Source organism: Podarcis muralis, chromosome 4 (genome assembly GCF_964188315.1).
Source record: "Podarcis muralis chromosome 4, rPodMur119.hap1.1, whole genome shotgun sequence".
Classification (NCBI taxonomy): Eukaryota; Metazoa; Chordata; class Lepidosauria; order Squamata; family Lacertidae; genus Podarcis; species Podarcis muralis.
The window spans coordinates 58,140,061-58,162,515 of NC_135658.1; the positions used below are offsets into that span (position 1 = coordinate 58,140,061).

Consider the following 22,455-nt stretch of genomic DNA (forward strand, 5'->3'; position numbering starts at 1 on the left):
CAGTCGGTGCTTCAGGGCCTCCTGCTGGTCCCAATAAGTCAATTCACTCAATAATTGAATGGCTGCATTCTGCACAAATTGCAGTTTCTGGACAGTCTTCAAGTATAGCTCCACATCCAAAATGTTGCAACAACTGTACTTAAACCAGTAAGAGCTTGCAGAAGGCATTACTAGTCAACAAGGTCATCTATGCCTCCAATGATGGATCAAGGAGCATCTTCAAGCTACATACCTGCTCTTTAAGGGACATACAACCCTGTTCAAAATGGGGCTGCCTAATTTCCAGATCCTGCAGCCACCAACTAGAGCCTCAGTTTTGTCAGGATTCAGCCTTAAATACGGGCCTTAAATTCATCCTACCCCTACATCTGGTGACCTGTCCAGGACTCACATGACATCTGATTCAGATGTCAAGGAGCAGGTAACACTGGGTGTCATGAGCATGTTGATGGCACCCTACACTAATCTCCTGATGATCTCACCTAGCAGCTTTTTATAGATGTTAAATAGCAAGGAGGGGAGCAAAATGGAACCTGGACTGACTCCAGACCACAACTGCCCTGGGATCAAGTAGCTGTTCCCCAATGCTATTATCTGAAACCAAAAGCTGGTAGGAGTGGAACAACTGTGTCACTGTGCCTCCATCTCTCAACCCAACAGAGACAGCCCAGCAAGATAGTCTGTGGTATCAAAAGCCACTGAGAAATCCAGAAGGAACAACAGAATAGCACTCAACCTGTCTGTCTTCAAATAGAGGTTATACATCAAGGTGACTGAGGCAGTTTTGGTTCAAAACCTGGCCCAGATACCTTATCGAATAAATACCGGTAAGTTTCATCCAGAGTGCCTGAAGTTGGGTGTACACCATCTTTTCAATACCTTTCCCAAAAATGGACTACTTAGCTATAGATGTGCAAAACCTCTAGGTGCAGGTGTTTGGGAGGGGGGTTTAGGAGCAGACACAGCATTTTCTGTTTAAAGAAAGTGGAGGCCACTGCCTCATGCAAAGAAGCATTACACACACGAACACACTCCATCAAGATCTAACTAGCTAGGAAGGGTAAGGACTGAGAGCATAGGAGGTTGGACAATCACCTTCAAGTTTTGTCCATACTAAGCTGCAAAATCTACAACTGATCATGTAACACCTGGTCAGCCAGAGCACAGGACAGCTCCCCAGACACTGAAGCAACGGTAACAATCAACTTGGTATGAAACTGAATGGCTTTACCCTCAAAGTGCCTTGCAAACGTGTCACAAGGGGAAACCAAAGCTCAAGAACTGGAAAACCTGAGTGGATCTTAGCATTTTTTTTATCACATAGAACAACTTTGTCAGATAACTACTCTAAAACAAAGACCAACATATACTCAAACCCCATTTGCAAGAAAGACCTGAGGGCCAAAGAACTGATTTAAAAGCAGGGAGGCTTTTTTACATTACCGCTTGGTGCACGCAATAATCCTCTGTGTCACATAACATAGTCACATAACACATGCAACAAAGATCGCAGCAAAATGTCCACAAAACCATGGGGAGGGGAGGCCATTTCCTCTTTCTAAATCCCTCAAATTTTAAAGACATGTAGCACATTTTCTTAATTAAAAAAACTGCATCCATTTTTGAAATTTGGGTTTCATTCCCACAAGTACGAAGCCAGAAAGTTTCTTCAAATTCTGCCCCAAAATGGAGACATTATAGGTGTTTGTTGATTTTACAATTCAAGTCAATGGAGACCTCGTATAAAGCTTTAGAAAAGTAACTATCAGGATTCTGCCTTGAATTCAAAACAAAACAAAATGTCAGCTCAGACCTCAAAAACATAAGAAGCGCACAATCTGAAACATGTTCCATACCAGTTTGGTTTTATACAGAGCCCTGGGCACTGTATAAATTAATCTTTTTTTATTGGCAATGTAATTATTTAAATTGTCAATTTAACAATAAGCCACTCTTCCTAAATTAATCATTTTTTAGAAAAAACAGATCACTTATTAGTTGTTAACATTTCTATGCCTTGTTGTGCTCCTGTTAGGCGTGGACCTTCCTGATGTGACCCCTGCTTAATGTTATTGTGTAGCTATTTCTCTATCTTTCTGAGTTACAATACTTACAGCAATACATATGCTTTAATTTATGTTCTCTATTTAACACAATAAATGTAAAAACATAATGAAAACATCATAAAGACAATACCAAAAGAAGACCTAAACCCAAAGGCTTTAGGTAATACTTTAGACACTGGTGCATCAGGCACATTTAGAGGATCATGCAAAGTACCCATGATCCCTTGGATGACTCATACATACCACACAAGCACAATAGCTTTTGAGGTAGTACTAAAGCCCACCCTCTTCCTGGTCTGGATGAACTGTCTCTGATGCCCACTATATGTAACAAAACGTGTACAAGAGGGAAGGTCCAAGCAAAGCTGAGAAATATCTAATCGAGGTTTGGATTCATTCAGTTAGGCTTCAAGGCTGCTTTACACTTTCAATCACACTGCTGGGACCATGATGGGGCCTAGGGATTTTAAAGCTGTATTTCAAACACTGAACCTAGGCTAAAAGGGGGACAAAATCTAATGGGTGGGTCAAGAACTGCTCCAGACTCATCCTAGCACTAATCTAATGAGTAAAGTATTAAACATTTGCAAATGGAAAAACAACTTCTGTCACTGCCAGGGCACCAAGGGTCACAGAGGCTGGGAGGATCCCTCTCAGGAGGGTCATCATAGCAAGGGGAAGACCATCATGGCCCTATTCATCAACCAGAGATAGAGCAGCAACAGGCAGCTTGCTTCCCCAATCCCTGCATGGCACTCTGCTCCAATTGCCAGTTACCGCAGAACTAAAAGGATCACAGAACTAAAAGAAGATACATGAGCTAGGTGGCCTAGGGCCACTGGGAGGCTGCTCCTCAGGAAGAACATTATGGCAAGATGGGCCCCCATCAACCAACCAGTGAAGCAACAGCGGTTCCATTGTTTGGTTTCCACCCTCTCTTCCTTCCCATTCCTTTTGTTCATGTATATTAGACTGTAAGTTTGTGGGCAAGGACTGTTCAACCTTTTGAGAGAGGCCACATTTAAAAAGTTTTAGGCATTTTGTAAATGATTCCTTCATAAATATGTAAGCACATGAGATCCTGAGCAAAGACTGCTAAAAGAAATGGCAATGGACTTACCTTTTGGATAATCCTCCAATAAGAGGTTGAAGTGACCTAATTGGCAAAAGAAATCGGATTCGACTTTTCCTTCTGCTTTCAATATTAACGATTCATAGCAGCCAACAGCCTGAGGGGGAAGATAACAAACTTTATAAATATAATGTACTAAATACAATATATGTAAAGTTCTTATAAAACAAGTCATCACTTTAGGATAACTTTACCATTGCATTATATATATATATATATATATATATATATATATATATATATAACATTTTGGAACAACGTGTACTATTTCATTTTTCTTTTGTGGAAATGAACATGTCCCAATTCTACAACAGCAGTGTTCATACAATGGTGCTTCATCTACATTTTAAAGTTAGCAGCTTTTCTCCTGGTGTACACTGCTGAAAAGTTCCCATGCTGCTTTTCCTGTGTCACAAGCAAAGCAAACCAAAACTTAGCTTCCTGCGTCATCTGAACCCAGGCAACCAAGGGTTTAAAGAGAAACGAACCATGAGCTCTGCTTCAGATGAAACAAGCCAGTCAGAAAGGCTTGTTTGGTCTACAGCAGGCACATCCAACTGAATGCGATCTACTCTCAGTGTAATAAAACTGGCAGCGATCTACCCAGTGTCATTGACCATAATTGTTGAGCTTTTTGGGGGAGGATGGACCACAATTGTTTAACTTTTTTGTTGAGCTTATTTTACAGGGAAAGACAACATTTTGGGGAAGATGAGCTGAGTTGTTGAGCTTTGTTAGGTGGGGGACACGAAGGACACGAGGCTAATTAGCACAGGGGGCGGGGCGTATAGAGATCGCTCAGGAGGAACAGGTTGGACAATGCTGGTCTACAGGACAGCAACAGGGCAGAGGAACATCACAGCAATTTAGAGGAGAATATACCAGCAGGTCATGCACTTTAAATTCTAGATTGTTTCAAACGATGGTTGTAATCGGACATGTGAACCGTGTGAATAAAATAATACAACTAGTCACCACAGCTATTGTTAAAATATAAAGATATTCTGCTTCAATACAGTCAAACACAATTAAAGGGCTGAATTGATATTGTTTGTTTTGTTTGGATTTTCTCATTTTGCAAGGAATCATTTTTTGATCAAAACATTAAATCCATACTCTAGCATAAAAGACAGTACTAGAATAGCACAGAACGAATTATGACTCTAGAAAAGTTAAATTATGAATAATCTTGCTTTAAATCCATTGATCTGAGGAGTGTCCTTCTCCAGACCTGCTCAGCCTATAACAGTAGTGGCTTAGTGATGCTGTCAGACCAAATTGGAAGAGGAGAGTCAATGTGCCACTTACAGCAAAATGGCCTGGCACTATCATAAGACTCCTAAAATTGCAGGTGTATCAACAGAGGTATGAAGGAGAACCCAGGCTGAATCTCTCATTAGCCTGGTTTAGACAACACACTAAAACATGGTCTAGTTAACCAGGTAAAAAAATCATGAAAAAACAGTCTACATTTTACTAATTATGGTTAACAGGTGCCCAATTATTATTATTTTTAGTAGTAGTAGTAACATTTGTATACCGCCATATATCCACAAGTCTCATGGCAGTTCACAACATAAAATCACAAAATAGATAAGAAAAATAAAAACAAGAACAAACCAATGATCTCTCCCTAACAATAACATGCAATAACCCAAGGTTTATAGATGGTTTACACATTTTGGTTTATATTATCCAGAGCTTAGCATAATGTCCAGACCCAGACCTCTTCTTGACTTAAGTGGCTGGAGCCACAATAAGGACAAGCAGTTAGTACAGAGCAACTTTAAAAAGAAGGTGTGTTCTAGGTTCAGCAGATCTCTCTGGTGCCTCCCATTGTGTCCAGCAATAGCCATTCTTCCCACTGCAAAAACTGCCCCCCCCCCCAATATCATACTCTGGAAGGCAATTCACTGTGTGCTTGTCTGAACCTGTAATTTCCAGATCCTCCCTGGATCATGTGTTGTTGTTTTTAATGATATTGCATTGACCACTTCACTTTCCAACCCTCAGGTACGAAGGCTGATCTGAGGGTCAATTTATATAGGACTCTTGTCTCAACTATATGCCCCAGTTCCTTTGAGATTCCCATCATGCAACACTTAGTTTATGCACAAATCTGTCCTATATCTTCTGCAGTGAACACAGATTCAAAGAATTCATTCAATTTCTCTGCAAATCATAGCCTTCTTAAGCACAACTTATCACCTCAGGTTCCAATCACCTTTCTAGCCAGCCTCCAGCTACTGGTATATTTAAATATTTTTTGTTGTTGGTGGTGGTCTTTATGTAATTTAAAGGAACAAATTCTCACTCCAGCCACACTGGAGTCCAGCATGGAATGCAGCTTTTATGGCTTTGTGGTACCAAAGCATGAGAAGGGCAGCTAAGTTTATTCTAAGAGCTGAATATGGATGCTACTGTAACATAAGGGTGATGCTATTAATGCCAGAAAAGGAAGCACTAGCATTTTCTTATTGGGAAGATTAAGAATAAAAATTTAAAGTCTTCTGTTACTTGTTGCCTGCATGCAGTCTACATTTTACAGGGTGTTCTATTAAAACTAGCCTTTATGCCTGTTGCTTTCAGAAATGAAATGAAAAGAATCTGTTAATAAAAGGGAAGAGTGCTACAGAAGACAGTTCACTTCCTTTCCTTTGTTTAAAGAGAGGGAAGCAATGTTGGAAGAATTTAAGTTGGCAAAATGACCAGCAACAGCTGCCTTGTTGTGGGCATGTGGGTATGATAACTAGCGCAGAGGAAGGAAGCAAAAGAAATGACTGGAGAGAATGCAATTCAGTCTAAAATATAAAAAATCATTTGCGTTATTCTGCCACCTGCTTGCTTTTCATGGGCACTGAACTAAACACTAGTTCACTTGTGCTGGAACTTGAATTATGATAATTCTGCTGCTTTAACATCTAACTTTGTGTAAATGTAAAGATGTGTTTGATAAGGAAATGCACCAACAGAATAAACAAAGATGAGAATTCTAACAGTGCTCATTTTAACTGTACCTAAATAAAACCCAACACTGGGTTGCACAATCCTCAGTCTCCACTACAACAGGAGACAATGGTGGGAAAGTTCATATTTAATTCATTGATTCTCTTGTCTAAAATAATATCCATAGATGACAGAAAAAGAATAAAAATAAGAGTCAGAAAGAGTAAAAATTATGGTTACATTTTTTACAGTCAGAACCCTAATAACCAACCATTCCTGTTATAGATACGGGTGTTTTAATTAAGTTTCCAGTAAACGGGAGGTTGTTTCTGTTGCTATTTTCACTCAAAGTTACCTAACAAGTGCACCCCTCACATAATCCTCCAACCAAAGCTCACACTTATATTGTCATTGATTGCCAGGACCTGACCTCACCTAATCTGCCAAAAAATCATGGAACAGAGAAGTTCAAAATACATCCTGTGTAACCTTTCAAATTAAAATTGTTGTGAAGGATATCCTTTAACCTTATGTGCACAGGAGTGCTTCTAAATTAGTGAGGGGATGGAAAAGACAGTCTCCGGATTAATTCCAGTTATAGGATTCTCTACTGCTATTCAATCCATTAATATCTGGCTCAATTAATGTGATTTTATCTTTTCCTAGCCTCAGAACAAAAATGACTTAAACATCAATGTAATTTCTGTTCTTTCCCTTCATCATCAGCTTTTTAATAAGAAAGGACTGCTAGATTCAAGTAATTCCCTCCCCTCACCCCAATTAAATGTTCGTTTTTATTCATTAGAAATAAGAAATAAGTTTTTAAATGATGCAGTAATCTCTGAACAACAACAGGTGTCTGGTCCACAAGCTCACACTGCATCAAGTCTGCTGTACTTCTTCCTCATTTCTCTCACTCTCAACAGTAATACTTAAGAGAAGGAGACCCTGACTGGCACTCTACTGCTTTGAATTAGTCATGGAGAGGAAAGTAGTAATAGTTGGAAGCTCTAACCTTTTATGACATTTTAGACTGTGAGTATAAGACTGCTACTAAAGTAAGTTCCACAGGCATGTGGGAGCTCTTCAAAGTGGAACTGCAAGAAGAACTGGGAAGGGGAACTGTACACACAGCAGCTCAGACCTACAAACACCCAGCCACCAAAATTAAGAGACAAATCTTCTCACATTCTTTTTACAACTTATATCCATGGATTTCCATTCTGTGAGCCACCATAATATGAATATATGAAATAATTAGGATATATAACAAGTTTATTAAATATGGGCACTAGTTTGAATCTTCTTAGTTTTTCACTTGTTTCTGAACTTCCTAAGAACCAAGGGTGCTAACTGCGTTCACACTATTCTAATCCAGGTATAAGACAAGATATTTACACACAGTAGCCATGTATAATTGAACTTCTGGGGAGTCCACTACCCCTGTTCTTTTCAAGGTATGGGTCATCCATCCAGTGTTCGAAACTCCCATTGTTCTAGACACACTTTGCGACAGGGAATTTCATTAGCGCAAGCAGTTTCTGAGCTCTGGGTGCAGTACTACACCTAAGATTTCAGAGTAAAACTGCACAGTGGAAGGAAAGGAGGACCTTTTTACGCCTCCCAGCTACTCTTAAGTATATTAGGGGGGTGGGAAGAGGAAGGACTAGACCATGTGAAAAATGAACATATTTTAGCTGCAGTGCATTCCTTTTCAGCTTTGTATTCTTATTACAAAAATGTGCGCCTATAAATTCTGTTGTTGCGCCCATAACCTAGGTTTAAGGTGCCATTTAGCTCCTAGCTTTCATATCTCAGTTTCTAACACTGCATCCATCAGGGCAATCAAAGCAGTCTGCTTCATCTAAGAGCAACTGATAAAAAAGAATCTAGCTCCAAATTTGAATCATATTTAAGCACTCAGCATGTAATAGACATTGAATCGAAACCTGTAAAATTAAATACAGTCATCTGAAACAACTGAGATTACACTATGAGCAACGTTCCAAAAAGTAAATCTTGCACAATTTGTGCGTTCTGTACAATTACACATGCTTATATTCCTCTCAAATCAATGGGGTGTTAAGTATGCATAAGTACAGCCAAGACTGTAGTTGAAATAAGAATAACACATTATGTTCCTAATTGATATATAGGTTGTAATGTTTGGTGGTCAAAACAAACTTTAAAAAATAAATCAAGTCTAGTTTAGAAAACTTTGGCAATATCCGCATGCTTTAGACTTAAGGGTAAGCTTTAAATCAACATTTGATTAAGTCAATTCTAGGTGATACATTCTGGTATATTGTTGTATCTTTGCAACCAGTCAAAGATGCAGGGCATTGTTATAGCAATTGGAATAAATGCCTTTAAAATTAAATACACAGGGAGTTGGTATTATCAGTCACAACTAACCACAACAGCAGCTCTGGCCTTCCTTCTAGCAGAGAGAAAGTATTCTGCGTATCATCTGTAGCAAATTCAGAGATTGATGTTATTAAAGTTATGTTACTCTCTCTGGAAAAAACTGGAGAAACAAAAATGGAAGATACTGAAAGAGGAGATTGGGATACTATTGTAAACACAACAGGAAATGGAATTTGATCATAATGGGTCATGAACTACAGGATATATAGTAAAAAAAAAAAAGGAGTATTAGCCCAATATGAAATCACAATGGAGAGATTTTAAAATGGACATGGATGGAAGAATTCACTTTCACTCAATATGGATTAATGGTGGTGGGAAATAATGAAGATAAATCCAATATAAAAATATGGTTGACATTTATCAAGAATAACAACAATTAGAGCCCATTTCCGACTTTGCATGGGGAAAAGCAATGATTCTGAGATACCTTGACTTGATTTGACTTAAAATAAATATTGTTTAACAGAAAGTGGAGAAGATGGATGTTAGCATGGACCAAATGTTTTAAATAAACCTTTATTTTATTTTATGTTAACTGGCAGATGGAAAATGAGAAGTTTTCTTTTTGTATCTTTCTATAATGTTTCCTTTTCTTTGTCTTTCTCTATGTCTCTTCTTATTGTCCCTTTCCTTCTATTTTTTCTTCTTTTTTTGGAGTCCTACATCTGGGGACTTTATAATAAAGTCCAGAGATTGTATACTCATGCATGGCAAGCATGTCCAACTTGTTGATCGCGATCTACAAGTCGATCGCAGGTGCCTTTCAGGTTGATCGTTGGGTGCAATGAAGAATTGGGGGTGGGGGGAGCTCAACAACTCGTCCATGATATTGGGTAGATCACTACCAGGGTTTTTTTTATACTGGGAGTAGATCGCAGTCTCTTGGGAGTTGGACATGCCTGATGCAGGGACGCGGACTTATAAAAAATATTGGGGGGGCCCGGGAAAGCTCATGAATAATAAATAAGCTCATGAATATGCAAATAAAGTGGCGCCGCCTCCTCGTGAGCGAATAGGGGAGAGCGTGCTGCGCCTATTAATCAGCTCCAAAGGAAATTGGGTGGAGCTTTTGCTCGGGAGGGAGGGCAGGAGGCATGCAGCCCGCCCCTCCCTGTGCATTTTGGGCTGGGAGAGGGGCGGCGATGGCGCTCTGCTGGAGGGGCGCCGGAGATTATTGGGGGGGCGGAGCCCCCCCAAACGAATTTTTGAGGGGGCTCGGGCCCCCTCAAGCCCCATGGAGTCGGCGCCTATGGCCTGATGTATGGGATAGCTGCATATTCTTGCACTGCAGAGGGTTGGACTAGATGATCCTCAGGGTCCCTTCCAACTCTACAATTCTATGATTCTATGGCTGATGGAAGACCCTGCGTGAAAGACAGGGAATTGTCAGTCTCCCAGGGTGAAAGGCTGGGAGGAGAAAGGAAAAATCCCAAATGAGATCTGGGAGGAGCTACTGTTCCTCTGTGAGTGGAAAGGGACAATAATTGCTTTAAAGAGAGGCCTCCATATTTTACTTATATGATTTGTATTTCTTGTAGTTGCTTTTTTTTTTTACTGTATTATGATTTTTTTAAAATAAAAATCTCATTCAGGGAGGAGTGAGATAAAGAAACTACAGAGCACAATGAGCAATATCCAGCTAAGTTGTACTTAGAGTAGATACAATGAATTTATCCACCTATTTTAATTGGTCTGCTCTGAGTATGACTAACATTTGATATTACCCATTGCACTTAATAAAATAAAATAAAATATAGTAATAGTAACCATACAAATGAAGCCAAAGAGTCTCTGAGAACTTCAATTAATTTGAATAGGAAGATGTGCCAGGAAAAGAAGACCCTTTTACATTTGAGTCCGCATTTATTCTCGAATGCCTATACTGTACTACCTTTCTGACTACATAGGTTTTTTCTGGAAGGACTTGCATACAACACTTTTCAAAGATGTGCTTGTTGGAGTCATAAACAATAATGTCTGGCTTCTTGAATCATTACAGCAAGCTGTTGGATAACATACTGCATTATAAATGCAATGTATACAGTAAATATTGTGATTAAGCAACTAATTAAATAACAGCCCATTTCATGAGCTGCTGCCCCAAGGATTGGCAAAGACTTTTGCATATGGAAATGGTGAGCGCTCCCAAGCCTGCCATGGATTTACTCAGAAATAATATAATTTATTCTGGAAAAAGCAGGGAAGAAATATTTTCCAAAGCCAATCTGAGGGCTTGAGAAAATGTCTCACTGCCCCTGACAGTCCCCTGCCTTACTTAGTCAGCTACTAGAGAGTTTGGGGGCTTGAAAGGCCCATCTCTCCTTTGAGGCAAGCTTTAACAGGTCCTCAGAATTGTTATCCAAAGCCAAGGTTGGAGACATTACCAGCACTTCTAAGTATCACAATGCATTGTACACCAGTGTTGTCTCATTAGCCAGGGCAATGCACCAGAACAGAGACATGGTAAGCTTCTGCTCAACTGTCTCAACTTTGATATGACTCTATAGCATATATCCTATGAATTAGTAGTATGAATTTATAGTATTTAGGGTTACAGTGGATTTTTTCAGTCTTAAGTATATGGTTACTCAGAAAACTGAAATAGGTGGAGTGAAAAGAGAATTGCTCTTCATATATGTTGTCCCATATTACAACATATATGAAAAGGAATTCTCTTTCCACTCCACCTAATTCAACTTTGGCCAACTAAAGTATGTTGTTTCCATTTTCTAAATCATCCTCTAACAAGAATACAGCAGTAATTATTCCATTATCTCCCTCTAAAATGTTCCTCAAAAATGTGTTGTGGATCTGTTGTAATAGGCATGTAAAATTAAAAAAGAAATGAAATACACACATTTAAGTAAGTTCGTTGTTGCATTCATTGTTACAAATCCAACCTAGAGCATACCAGAACATGGATCACTATAGCCAGGCTATCCCAGTTGGAAAAGGCTGCAGCTGAAGAGCTGCCTAAATTTGCAAAGATGTCCACTTTGGGTCTTTGGGTCTTTAGTGACAAAGTGGGATCAAAAAGCACCCCCAAGATGCATACCTATTCCTTCAGAAGGACTGCAGTCCAATCCAGCACACCTAATTCCAAGATTTGGTACCTACCCACAGTGCCTATATCTCCTCAGGTTTCAACTTCAATTTACAGGCCAATTACCAAGCCCAGGTAACAGTTCACCACTTCCTCACCTGATGCAGATGACAAGGAGAAAAAGAGCTATGTTTCATCAATATGCTGATGACACCTCACTCTAAATCCCCAGTTGAACCTACCACATGGCAGTTTATAGATGCTTCAGAGAATGAAGGAAAAGATGGAATCTTGCAGGAATTTACAGTTGAAATGTCATTGAATCTAACAGAATTCCCCCAATGCTGTTTTCTGAAACTAGTCGGTCATGCAGGCACAAGTGGAATCACCATAGCACCATGGCTCCCAATCCAGAGAGTCTGCCAAGCAAGCTCCCGCAAGCTCCCATTATCAGTATGGTATCTATGCATTATACGCAATATTAAAACTGTTAATAAATCCATGAACTTAAGTTTGTACAAGCAGATTATGAAAACATAATCTGAACCCATTTTACATATTTAGGAATGAAAGTTACAAACAAAGTGAGTAATAAATATTGCTCCTTCAGCAAATACATATAGCCCTGCAATTAAACATGCCTGAGGTGAGCAAGAATTGCCTCTAGGCTGCTAAGAAAAGCCCCGCAGCCTAGAAAGAGCACATAAATGCAGTGCAGTACTGCTCCCCACCTCAGGGAATACAGAATTACCATAGATGCTTCCTGCCTTTTCCTCGTCATCTGACAGTGTGCAGCCTGACTGAAAACAACCATAATAGAGAAACACAGGAGGGTGCAATGGCCTCTACCAATACAGTCCCCCCTTCTGCTGCCTCTGTAATATGCCTCTGTTGGGGAGGAGGGCACTGACCAAGATGAGGAAATGCAAAACATGCCAGTTGCCTCTTCCCAGGGTTATAGCTTTAATTTCAGAAGGTAGGGAAGAAGCTGCAAGAGCAACTACTTTAGCACTGCTTCATTTCCTTAACATAACTACTTATTCCATACCTTTAAATTCTTTCTAATTTTCCTTCTCATTGTCTATATTTTCCTTCTCTAAGTTCTATGTTTCTAATTGCAAAATCTTCTGCCAAGCTCATCCACTGATGTTCTTCCGATCGTTCCACCGACACAAGCACTGCAACTTGTCATATGAAACTATCCCCGCTCTCCTCCCACTGTGTGCTGTTCTGGAGGTTCTACTGACCCACGCAAGCCAAATTCAGCAGGGCGGAGGGAAGAAAGCCCACAGGGCTTCTGCTGAGAGGGCTGGTTAGGTGAATCCCGCCCTCAGTTCTCCACCCATGTACTACAGGAAATAATGCTTGTACAAAAATATACACGACCTGTTTGTTTAGGTGTTGCAGTTGTACAGATTTCAACTTTAGTGACATACATATCCACCCACCCACCCTATCTAGAAATTTAACAACTCCACAAATGTTGAAGCAGAGGGAAGGAAACTGTTTTTTCTCCAGAGTACAGGGAGAAAATTTTGAGAGAAATTGAAATATACACTACATTTACAGCCCCAAATGTATAAATGCTTAAGACTGTGATCCTATGTGAACTTACCTAGGAAAAAGGAATTTATGAATGTACATGTATAGGATTTTGCTGTTGATATTATACAAACAAAATTGTGAATGTGGCCAATATTAAAGAGTGAGGGCCCCAAATTGTTGCAGCCTGTGTTACCTAAGCACATGTATCTTAGTTTTTGCCATGTGAGTTGTTAGTAAAAATAAAGTTTGAATGTAGAAACCACACTTTTTTCACAAATGAAAGAAACAATTATTTGGGCAGAACCAGTCTTAAAGAAGGGCCTATATAGTCCTTTCATAAAGATTGCAGAGCCCTCTAGGTGCAAAATGCATCTTAGATTTAAGTTCTATATAGGTATACAGCAAAGGTGGGGAATCTGTGGCCCTTCGGAAGTGGTTGGACTCCAACTACCATTAGCCCATAACCAATGAGAAGGGATGATGGGAGCTGTTGTCCAGTAACACCTGACGGGCCAATGATGGTCCTGGTCTATATGTAGGAATTATCACTCACTAATGTGCTGGTAACTTCAGGTCTTGACTATTGTAATGCGCTTACATGCAGCTGGTCTGGCGGTTGAAGCTGGTACAGAATGCCACAGCCTGGTTGGTGAGCAATGTTCCTTATCGGTCAAATATCACGCTAGTGAAGGATCTGCAGTGGGTGCCTAACAGCTACCAATCCAGGTTTAAGGTTCAACTATTAACACACAAAGCCCTAAAGAGTTATTGGTTGTTACTGATTTTATTGTTTGAACTTTTTTTAACTGTTTTGTCATGCTTTATAACTGACTTAATTCATTGCAAATTTTGATTGCAGATGTTCTAAGGTTCTGATCAAATTGTGTTCAGATTTCAATTATGCATTTTATAATTTACTTTATAGCTATAAACCATTTCAGCATGTAAGGTGAATGAACAACAATAAGTAATGCTATAGGCTAACGTACATAAAAATATTCTTATTACACATTTTGAGTGAGTAAAACTTTGCGTTAGAACAAATTTCTGTCATTCCAAAAGATAAAATATATATTGGACTATATTTGGTTTTTTGTTTGCAATAGTCCCCCAAATCCCCAATTTTTCTATTTTAAACAATTGGAGAGAAAGCTTGGGGGGGGGGGGGCTTGTCTATTTCCCAAAGCCCATTCTTTTCATTTCACCCCCAGACCTTTCAATCTCTCTCCATTGTTCACAAAGCTAAATATCTGATAAGAGAGTGGTCCTTCTTGTACAATATTGCCTCAAGTTGAATTATATAAAATATTTAGTATCATCACTGGGGGTTTTAATGACTGAAACATTTGCTGTCTCTGGGCATCTGCCTGAACGTACAATGTTGCAAACTGAAGATGGGGGCAGGGATGGCATATAATCCCTAACGCCAACATTTGCAGGCGAACTGATGCCCTTTAAACATTCATGGAATAGGTGTGAGAGTCTGTAGCGAGATTCTAAGCATGTTCAGTTTAGCATACTTAGAAAGCCCCCCCCCCCACACACACAACCAGAAATTCTGATAAAACAGGGATCCCGATCGCAAGGAAGTCTCTAAACACATTCAGAAAATTCTCTAAACCTTTGCATCTAAAGGGCAGCCTATACACCCAGGGAAAATACAGGCACAGCTCACATACACACTTCTGCCTCTCATTCACAACATTACATGTTTATGCAAACACCTGAATACCACTAGTATAAGTCTGTCATTTTTCATGTTGGAGTTACACAGTCTTGATTCTATGCATGCTATTTGAAAGAAATTTCCACCAAGTTCAATGGTACATAAGTCAGTTAAGAGTTCACTGAACTTCAATCTTAAAGATTTATGATTAAAATATGTAAAGATCTATGAATGTATACACAGATGTGCTTGTACAAAGATTAAATTGAAACATTAATATTATGTAATAGATCAATACAAACAGTTAGTTTGTACATAATCACCAACAATCGCATTCTCTAGGGCAGTGTTTCCCAACATTGGGCCTCCAGCTGTTTTTGGACTACAACTCCCATCATCCCTAGCTAGCAAGACCAGTGGTCAGGGATGATGGGAATTGTAGTTCAAAAACAGCTGGATGTCCAAGGTTGGGAAACACTGCTCTAGGGGATGTGGCATCTCTAAAGTAAAGCTTCCATATGAAAAATTTTGGGATATGGGGGCTGGGGCAGGGACCAGAAACAGACCCTTACAGATTACCAGAAATAGCCTGCCTCTGAACAGAATATGAAGGGGTCAGAGCTAATAACACCAATGTAAAATTAAATAGCTTATGCACCACATCATATATGATGTTGGGTGAGGGGCAAATTAAGGTGCAGCTGAGTCAAAAGGGGGGCTTGTCATGTCTTACAAAGCCACATGCATTGTGCTCCAAAGCACTTGACAATCAGATGATTGTCAGATTACACCAGCCAGATCCAATTACACACCCTTGTCCTAGAGTAAAACAGAGTAGAAATTTTGTGTGAAGCAACACATGCATTATTACAAAATAAACTGTGGGTAGGCTTTAAATGTGCATTAATAATTTGTGTGTTGTTAATTGTTTAGGACTGTAAACTGATATTATTGGTGAAGACCAGAGTCTAGCCACAGTCAAGACTCAGGGTCCAAGGCTGCTGAGTCTTTAGCTAGGAGCCAGACAAAGAGCAAAACCAAGTTCAGGGGTCTGATCCTGCTGCTGGAGATCGGGAGACAACTGCACCCAAGGCTGAAAGACAGAAGCTCCCAGAAGAACCCCTGGACCACCAGGTCCTGTAGGACCAAGGACCATCATGGGAGTTTTCCCAAGACTCAAGAACCAAAGGCCTCCCGCAATACCTAGCCAGTCCAGCAGCACAGAGAAACTATAGACGGGAGGAGTATCCATCTTCAGGCAGGAGAGTTGACCCTTTAAGAATCTGAAGTCTCCACAGTGGGGGAGGGTAGACTGGAAGCAGAGGCTATAAAAGTCTGTCTGATCTCAATCTCTGTCACAGTAAGTTACTCAACTCAGAACTATCCTTGGTCCTGCAACTCTTTACCTGTCTCGCGCTATGAGACTAGCATCAGACCAGGACACAGCATTGACCTCCCCAAAAATGTTCCACATTCAGTGATGGAAATCCATATTAGAATCTTAGGGTGATACATGAAGATGCTCACAGGAAGCAAAAATATTGAAGATGGAAAGTCTCCAAATATTTATTATAATTAATTAGAGCCCACCTTTTAGGAATCATCATCACCACTATTAAATTTCTATACCACCCTTCATCTGAGGTTCACAGGGCAGTTTACAACATAAAAACACAAAACAGAGTAACAAACAAAACCTAAACCTACCCCACAGAGATATGTAACGAAGGCACCATGTGAGCCTGCCTGGGGAGAGTATTCCACAAATGGGGATCCACCAAAGAAAACTTCTGCTACTGTTATTATTACTACTATTTATTAAATTTCTATGTCGTCCTTCACCTGAAGTTCACAGAGCAGTTTACAATAAACACAAAAATGCATATCATAGTAACAAATGAACACAAAACCCCCAAACACATTGTTTAAAAGGCCATTGTTTAATTAGCCAAAGGCCTGGGAGAAGAGGAAAGTTTTTTGCATTCAGCTTTATGTGCTTGGCCAATAAATAAATCAAATTTTTTTTCCAGGAAAAAATGATTTTGCACCAGAGGCAGAGTTAGGGCAGCACAATCAGTTCTGCCACACTCTACCTCTCTTTTAAATCAGAACCAGTGAAGGCGGTGAAGGTCCTGTGTGAGTGCCTGGAGGCGGTTGGAGGTTGGATGGCAGCTAACAGATTGAGGTTGAATCGTGACAAGACAGAAGTACTGTTTTTGGGGGACAGGACGCGGGCTGGTGTGGAGGATTCCCTGGTCCTGAATGGGGTAACTGTGCCCCTGAAGGACCAGGTGCGCAGCCTGGGAGTCATTCTGGACTCACAGCTGTCCATGGAGGCACAGGTCAAATCTGTGTCCAAGGCAGCTGTTTACCAGCTCCATCTGGTACGTAGGCTGAGACCCTATCTGCCTGCAGACTGTCTCACCAGAGTGGTACATGCTCTGGTTATCTCCCGCTTGGACTACTGCAATGCACTCTACGTGGGGCTACCTTTGAAGGTGACTCGGAAACTACAACTAATCCAGAATGCAGCAGCTAGACTGGTGACTGGGGGCGGCCGCCGAGACCATATAACACCGGTCTTGAAGGACCTACATTGGCTCTCAGTACGTTTCCGAGCACAATTCAAAGTGTTGGTGCTGACCTTTAAAGCCCTAAACGGCCTCGGTCCAGTATACCTGAAGGAGCGTCTCCACCCCCATCATTCTGCCCGGATGCTGAGGTCCAGCGCCGAGGGCCTTCTGGCTGTTCCCTCATTGCGAGAAGCAAAGCTACAGGGAACCAGGCAGAGGGCCTTCTCGGTAGTGGCGCCCGCCCTGTGGAACGCCCTTCCAGCAGATGTCAAAGCGATAAACAACTACCTGACATTCAGAAGACATCTTAAGGCAGCCCTGTTCAGGGAAGTTTTTAACGTGTGATATTTTACTGTATTTGTGGTTTTTATGGAAGCCGCCCAGAGTGGCTGGGGAGGCCCAGCCAGATGGGCGGGGTATAAATAATAAATTATTATTATTATTATTATTATTATTATTATTACTCAGCAGGAAGCTAAGGAGGTGCCACAGGGCTTCACAACTAGTATATTTAGCAGAATGGAAGGCTAGAGGTGCAGTTGCTGAATTTTGGACTCTCACAGGGCACTGCTGAAATTTGAAAAACCTAAGTTGGCCCTGATTGCACCCAATGTGTTTTGATTACAGGCAACAACCAATCAACACACGTCCAAAAGATGCGTGATCACGCACATGGGTGTGGTGGCAAACTTGAACATGACTTGAAAAAGTCATGAAAAGGGCGGGACAGGGGCGTGACGTGGTGGAACAGGATATGACATACTTATACACGCTTGTGGGCCAGGAACAGAACTCCCACACAAAATGGTCGTTAACTGTGCAATTTTTGCTTTAGGAGTGATCCCCAGAACATAACCCCCACATAAGTTGTGGGATTACTGAATAAGAAACCCTGTATATGTTTCAGGTTAGGCAAGGCCCAGCTCTAACATTTATGCAACATCTGTATAGCTACTTACTTTAAAAGATTTTTTAAAATTTACAAAATTTGCTATTAATTTAATTTATGCTCAAGCTTTCTTCATGCAAGTGGCCTTAAAACTGAATAAACTTTCACTTTTTTAAAGTAATAAGCTAAATGGTTTTCCAAGGCATTTCCAAGCTGGAAAGAACTCTCAACCCCCAATGCTTTTTTCTACCTTCTCCACCTTTCTCCACCTGGAAAGGCAAAGTAGTTGAGAAAGAACCACAAAGATCATCCCTGTACATGCTTCTGTCTCTCTACCTGGACACAGACCTTATTCCCCTCTCTGAGACTTTTCAAGAGAGACAGAGCAAATGCCCACATTTGAGTTTCTGTTATTGAAAGACAGACTATAAATTGCAAATAAACTAGCTTGAAAAGACAAGATAGGATAGAGATGGAGAGGTGAAGAGAAATGTCTTCCCCCATGTGGCTTTAGCCTGCTACTTATCAGTGATGGTGCCAAAGAATAGTGGCTAACGCAAAACAACTCACAATACAGTGAAATATTGCTAGGCCAGTGAGACTAGTTTATTGAGAACAGTTCAAAAATGCATGAATCAATGCAGGTGGTGCAGTCTTATAGATATCTTCTCCCGCAGATCCAGAAAAAGAAAAGGAGGGAGGAAAACAGGCTTCCTGAAGTTCAGACTTTGCTGAGCATCAAATGGAGGAATATGAACACAAAATCTTACAACCTTAATATCTATTTTAATGACCCAGGTAGGAGAATCAGCACATACGTATACATGCCCTGGCCCTTCAATAAATGACAGCAATTAGCCAAACATATGAGGGTAAGATTTGATACCTTATGTCCTGATTTGGATAGGTTCCAGTTTGGGTATTATCGAATATAGGAAGATCATGAAATAATACCCACATTTAGAACTTGGATACTGGAGCCATTTCTGCTTGTTTAGGGAGTTACTTGTACATTACTGGATCTCAGATATAGTCATACCTCGAGTTGAATGTGCTTCAGGTTGAGCGCTTTCGGGTTGCACTCCAGACGTAACGGAGCGCGTTACTTCCAGGTTTCGCCACTCGCGCATGCACAGACAGTCAAAATGACGTCACGCACATGTGCGGAAGCGGCAAAACGTGACCCGCGCAGACGCACCGTTGCGTCTTACATTCTATTCAGGATGTGGACGGGGCTCTGGAATGGATCCCATTCACATCCCGAGGTACCACTTAGTTTTGTTGTGTTGTTCCCACTCTGTAAACATCAATTCCGCTTCATAAGATGGCTCCTCTGCACCACTGTTAAGTGCCTAGTCCTAACTACTACTAGCAGACTGACAATAACGTAACAAACCCCTAGTTACTTCCTGAATGAAACATAATCAGGAACACACAAAAACAGAACAGTGTATGGAAATTATTGTCCTCATATACCTGTGCGTCTCAGTCTAACCCTTCCAGTAAATGGCAATGAAGTGAAGTCAGACATGAGCAGGAAACAGGAGGAGGGTTTACCCCCGCTTCTCACTCCTTAGAATTTTCCTCTCACTTCCATCTATTTCACACAATGAGTACAAACTGTGGCTAATCTTGTCAGCAGGTACATGAGGGTGGGGGTTTGTTCCCATTCTCTTACTAAATAGCCTGTTGGGTTAGATTAGTTGCAACCATTGATTTACAAGATCCAAGAGAAGTGTTCACAAGGGAACGATGAGCACCACTATAGTCCTTTAGTTAACTGCCACTCCTCCTACAACCATGGAGAAAAGGTCTTTCAAAAATAAAGCACTGGTTAAATAAAGCACTGTGGTAACCACAACTGTAATAACTGCTGAGGAAGTTCCATCCACAGGTTCTTACAAACAACCAAATGCTTCACATCATAATTTACCATACACAAAGCGCCAATGAAGGCCTTCAGGAATCCATAACACTGGACACAGAGAACTCAAGAAATTATCCTTAAGGAGTCTATCCCTTCTATGAGCAATACCTTTAATCTATATTAGTGCAGCAATCTGAATCCTATCTGATAAGAAAATATGTTTATTGTTTGAATCGTAATTGCACTAAAATTTAAGACCTGTAATTCCACCTTCAGCTTTTAGTTTGCCAAGCAAATTAAAACTGCAGTCATTCTAAACTTTAGCTTTTTAAGGTGCTCCCGCAACACATTCATCAGAGTGCTCCCAAATAGTTCAAATCTAATTATAATAGCAAGTTATAAAACTGTATATATAAAATTATTATATAAAATTATATATGTATGTATGTGTGTATGTATGTGTGTGTGTGTGTGTGTGTGTATATATATATATATTTAAATCAAGTAGAGATTAAAAGGCTAAATTATTATAATCATTCAGTATACTTCCTATTAGAGAAAAATGGAAAATATGAATGTGAACAAGAGATCTAAAAATTGTGATTCTCTTAAAAATATATACGCAAATGAAATACAAGTTGTAATTCTGAAAATGTAATAGCAGACTGTGTAAAAATGATGTAGCTATCTTATGGCCATATGCCAAAACATAAGGTGGCTGAAAAGAACTAACCAACTTCAAGATTTATACTTTAATATACAATGACAAAAAATGATCCAGAATGATGTATATATTTATTCCTTCATATTTCCATGAACAGACGTTAAGAAAAAGAAAAAGATCACTATTGATGCCCAAAAAGAAAAAAGACTTTTTTGGATGTGTGGATATATTAATTGGGGTGTGTCAAAGCTTAATTTAGGGAGCACACTCAGAGTTTCTTATGCATTTTTACATATTTTGGCTATTCTTGGTACATGTGTACACACACGTACACACTCTCCAAATAAAGTACTGGCCTAAAGTATAGCATCACCTCTTAGATTACAATCTTTGGCTGTATGAGTGTATCAGTTTTGATGGTCCACAGCTTATTTAAGGGTGCACACCCCTAGTTCTTTATTCTCTTATTTAGGCATGATGGCACCATGTTCTTGTGAAACCCTGGAATCATTGATTGAAAGAATGATTGTTTTTAACTGTTTTTAGAATGTTTTTATTGTTATTGATATGTCTGCCACACTGGGAGGAAGAGACGGATATAAATGAAATGAAATAAAATAAAATAAATGATAACTAGTGAAAATGATAATAATATAATGAAACACTCCCTAATTATAGTTTGATATAAATTTTATGGATGTAGATGCACAATAGGAGGATGGCCAATGGCCATTTTGGAATATTGCTTCCTTAGACCTGTGCCAACCTGCATATGATGTCTATCTAATTTTGATCATTCCAGACTTGCATTCTATCCAAGTATAAAATGCCACCAGGAATGGCATTCCTACAGAAATCTCTTACAGGTACAGGACTATCACTGGTATCTCAGTGATCATTCTGATTCATAGTGTTTGTAGGAAAGTTTCCATTATTGTAGCTAAATTAGGCCTCAATCCAGGGAGTCACAGAATGAGCTCCACATGAGAAGTCACATTTCTAAGGCTGTAGTCCTATGCATTACCTAGGAGTTAAGTCCCTCTGAAACCAGTAGGACTTAATTCTGAGAAAACAAGCATAGGGTTGCAGGACATTTTCCAGAACTCCTTGTGTAAATGCAATATGACCACACATTCAACAAAAGACTTGCAGGATATTCAGAAGAGACTCCTGAGCTGCATGGGGAAAGTGAGAAATCAAATTTCTGTAAGGCAATGTCTAGCTTATGTCACAATGAGAAGCTGATTCTGTCCTGCAAGAGATATTTCCTTTTTTGTTGTTAAACCATCAATTCAATTTACATGAAACGGCTTACTTTTTTAGAAATGCGACAAATAAATAAATTACAGAATATCACTGTCTAAATACCTCAGATCACAACATTACCAAAATATGACTAAGCGAAATCTATTTTTAAAAAATATTGGCTTTTTAACCATCCTGTATCACCAAACAGGAAAAAAAAATCCACGAGAAATCAATCTGATTTATTTCCAAATAGAAGCAGTAAGGACCTAACGATAAGTTACACATTCTCTGATAATCCTAGTCACACATGTGTTTGCAAAACTAGACTATTATATTGAATAAGTGCAAAAATAAATTAACAGAATGAAACTTAGTGTATCCATTGC

At 39.8% G+C, this 22,455-nt stretch overlaps 1 protein-coding gene across 4 annotated transcripts in view; it reads right to left on the reverse strand.

The window, feature by feature from the left end:
- The window catches only part of KDM6A (lysine demethylase 6A), a 106,348-nt gene that overhangs the window by 78,298 nt on the left and 5,595 nt on the right, over window positions 1-22,455 (reverse strand). For all 4 annotated transcript variants that reach the window (XM_077927375.1, XM_028727332.2, XM_028727331.2 and 1 more), the window contains exon 3: window positions 3,187-3,295. In XM_077927375.1, the coding sequence (XP_077783501.1) occupies window positions 3,187-3,295 (109 nt within the window). The remainder of the gene's footprint in view (window positions 1-3,186; window positions 3,296-22,455) is intronic.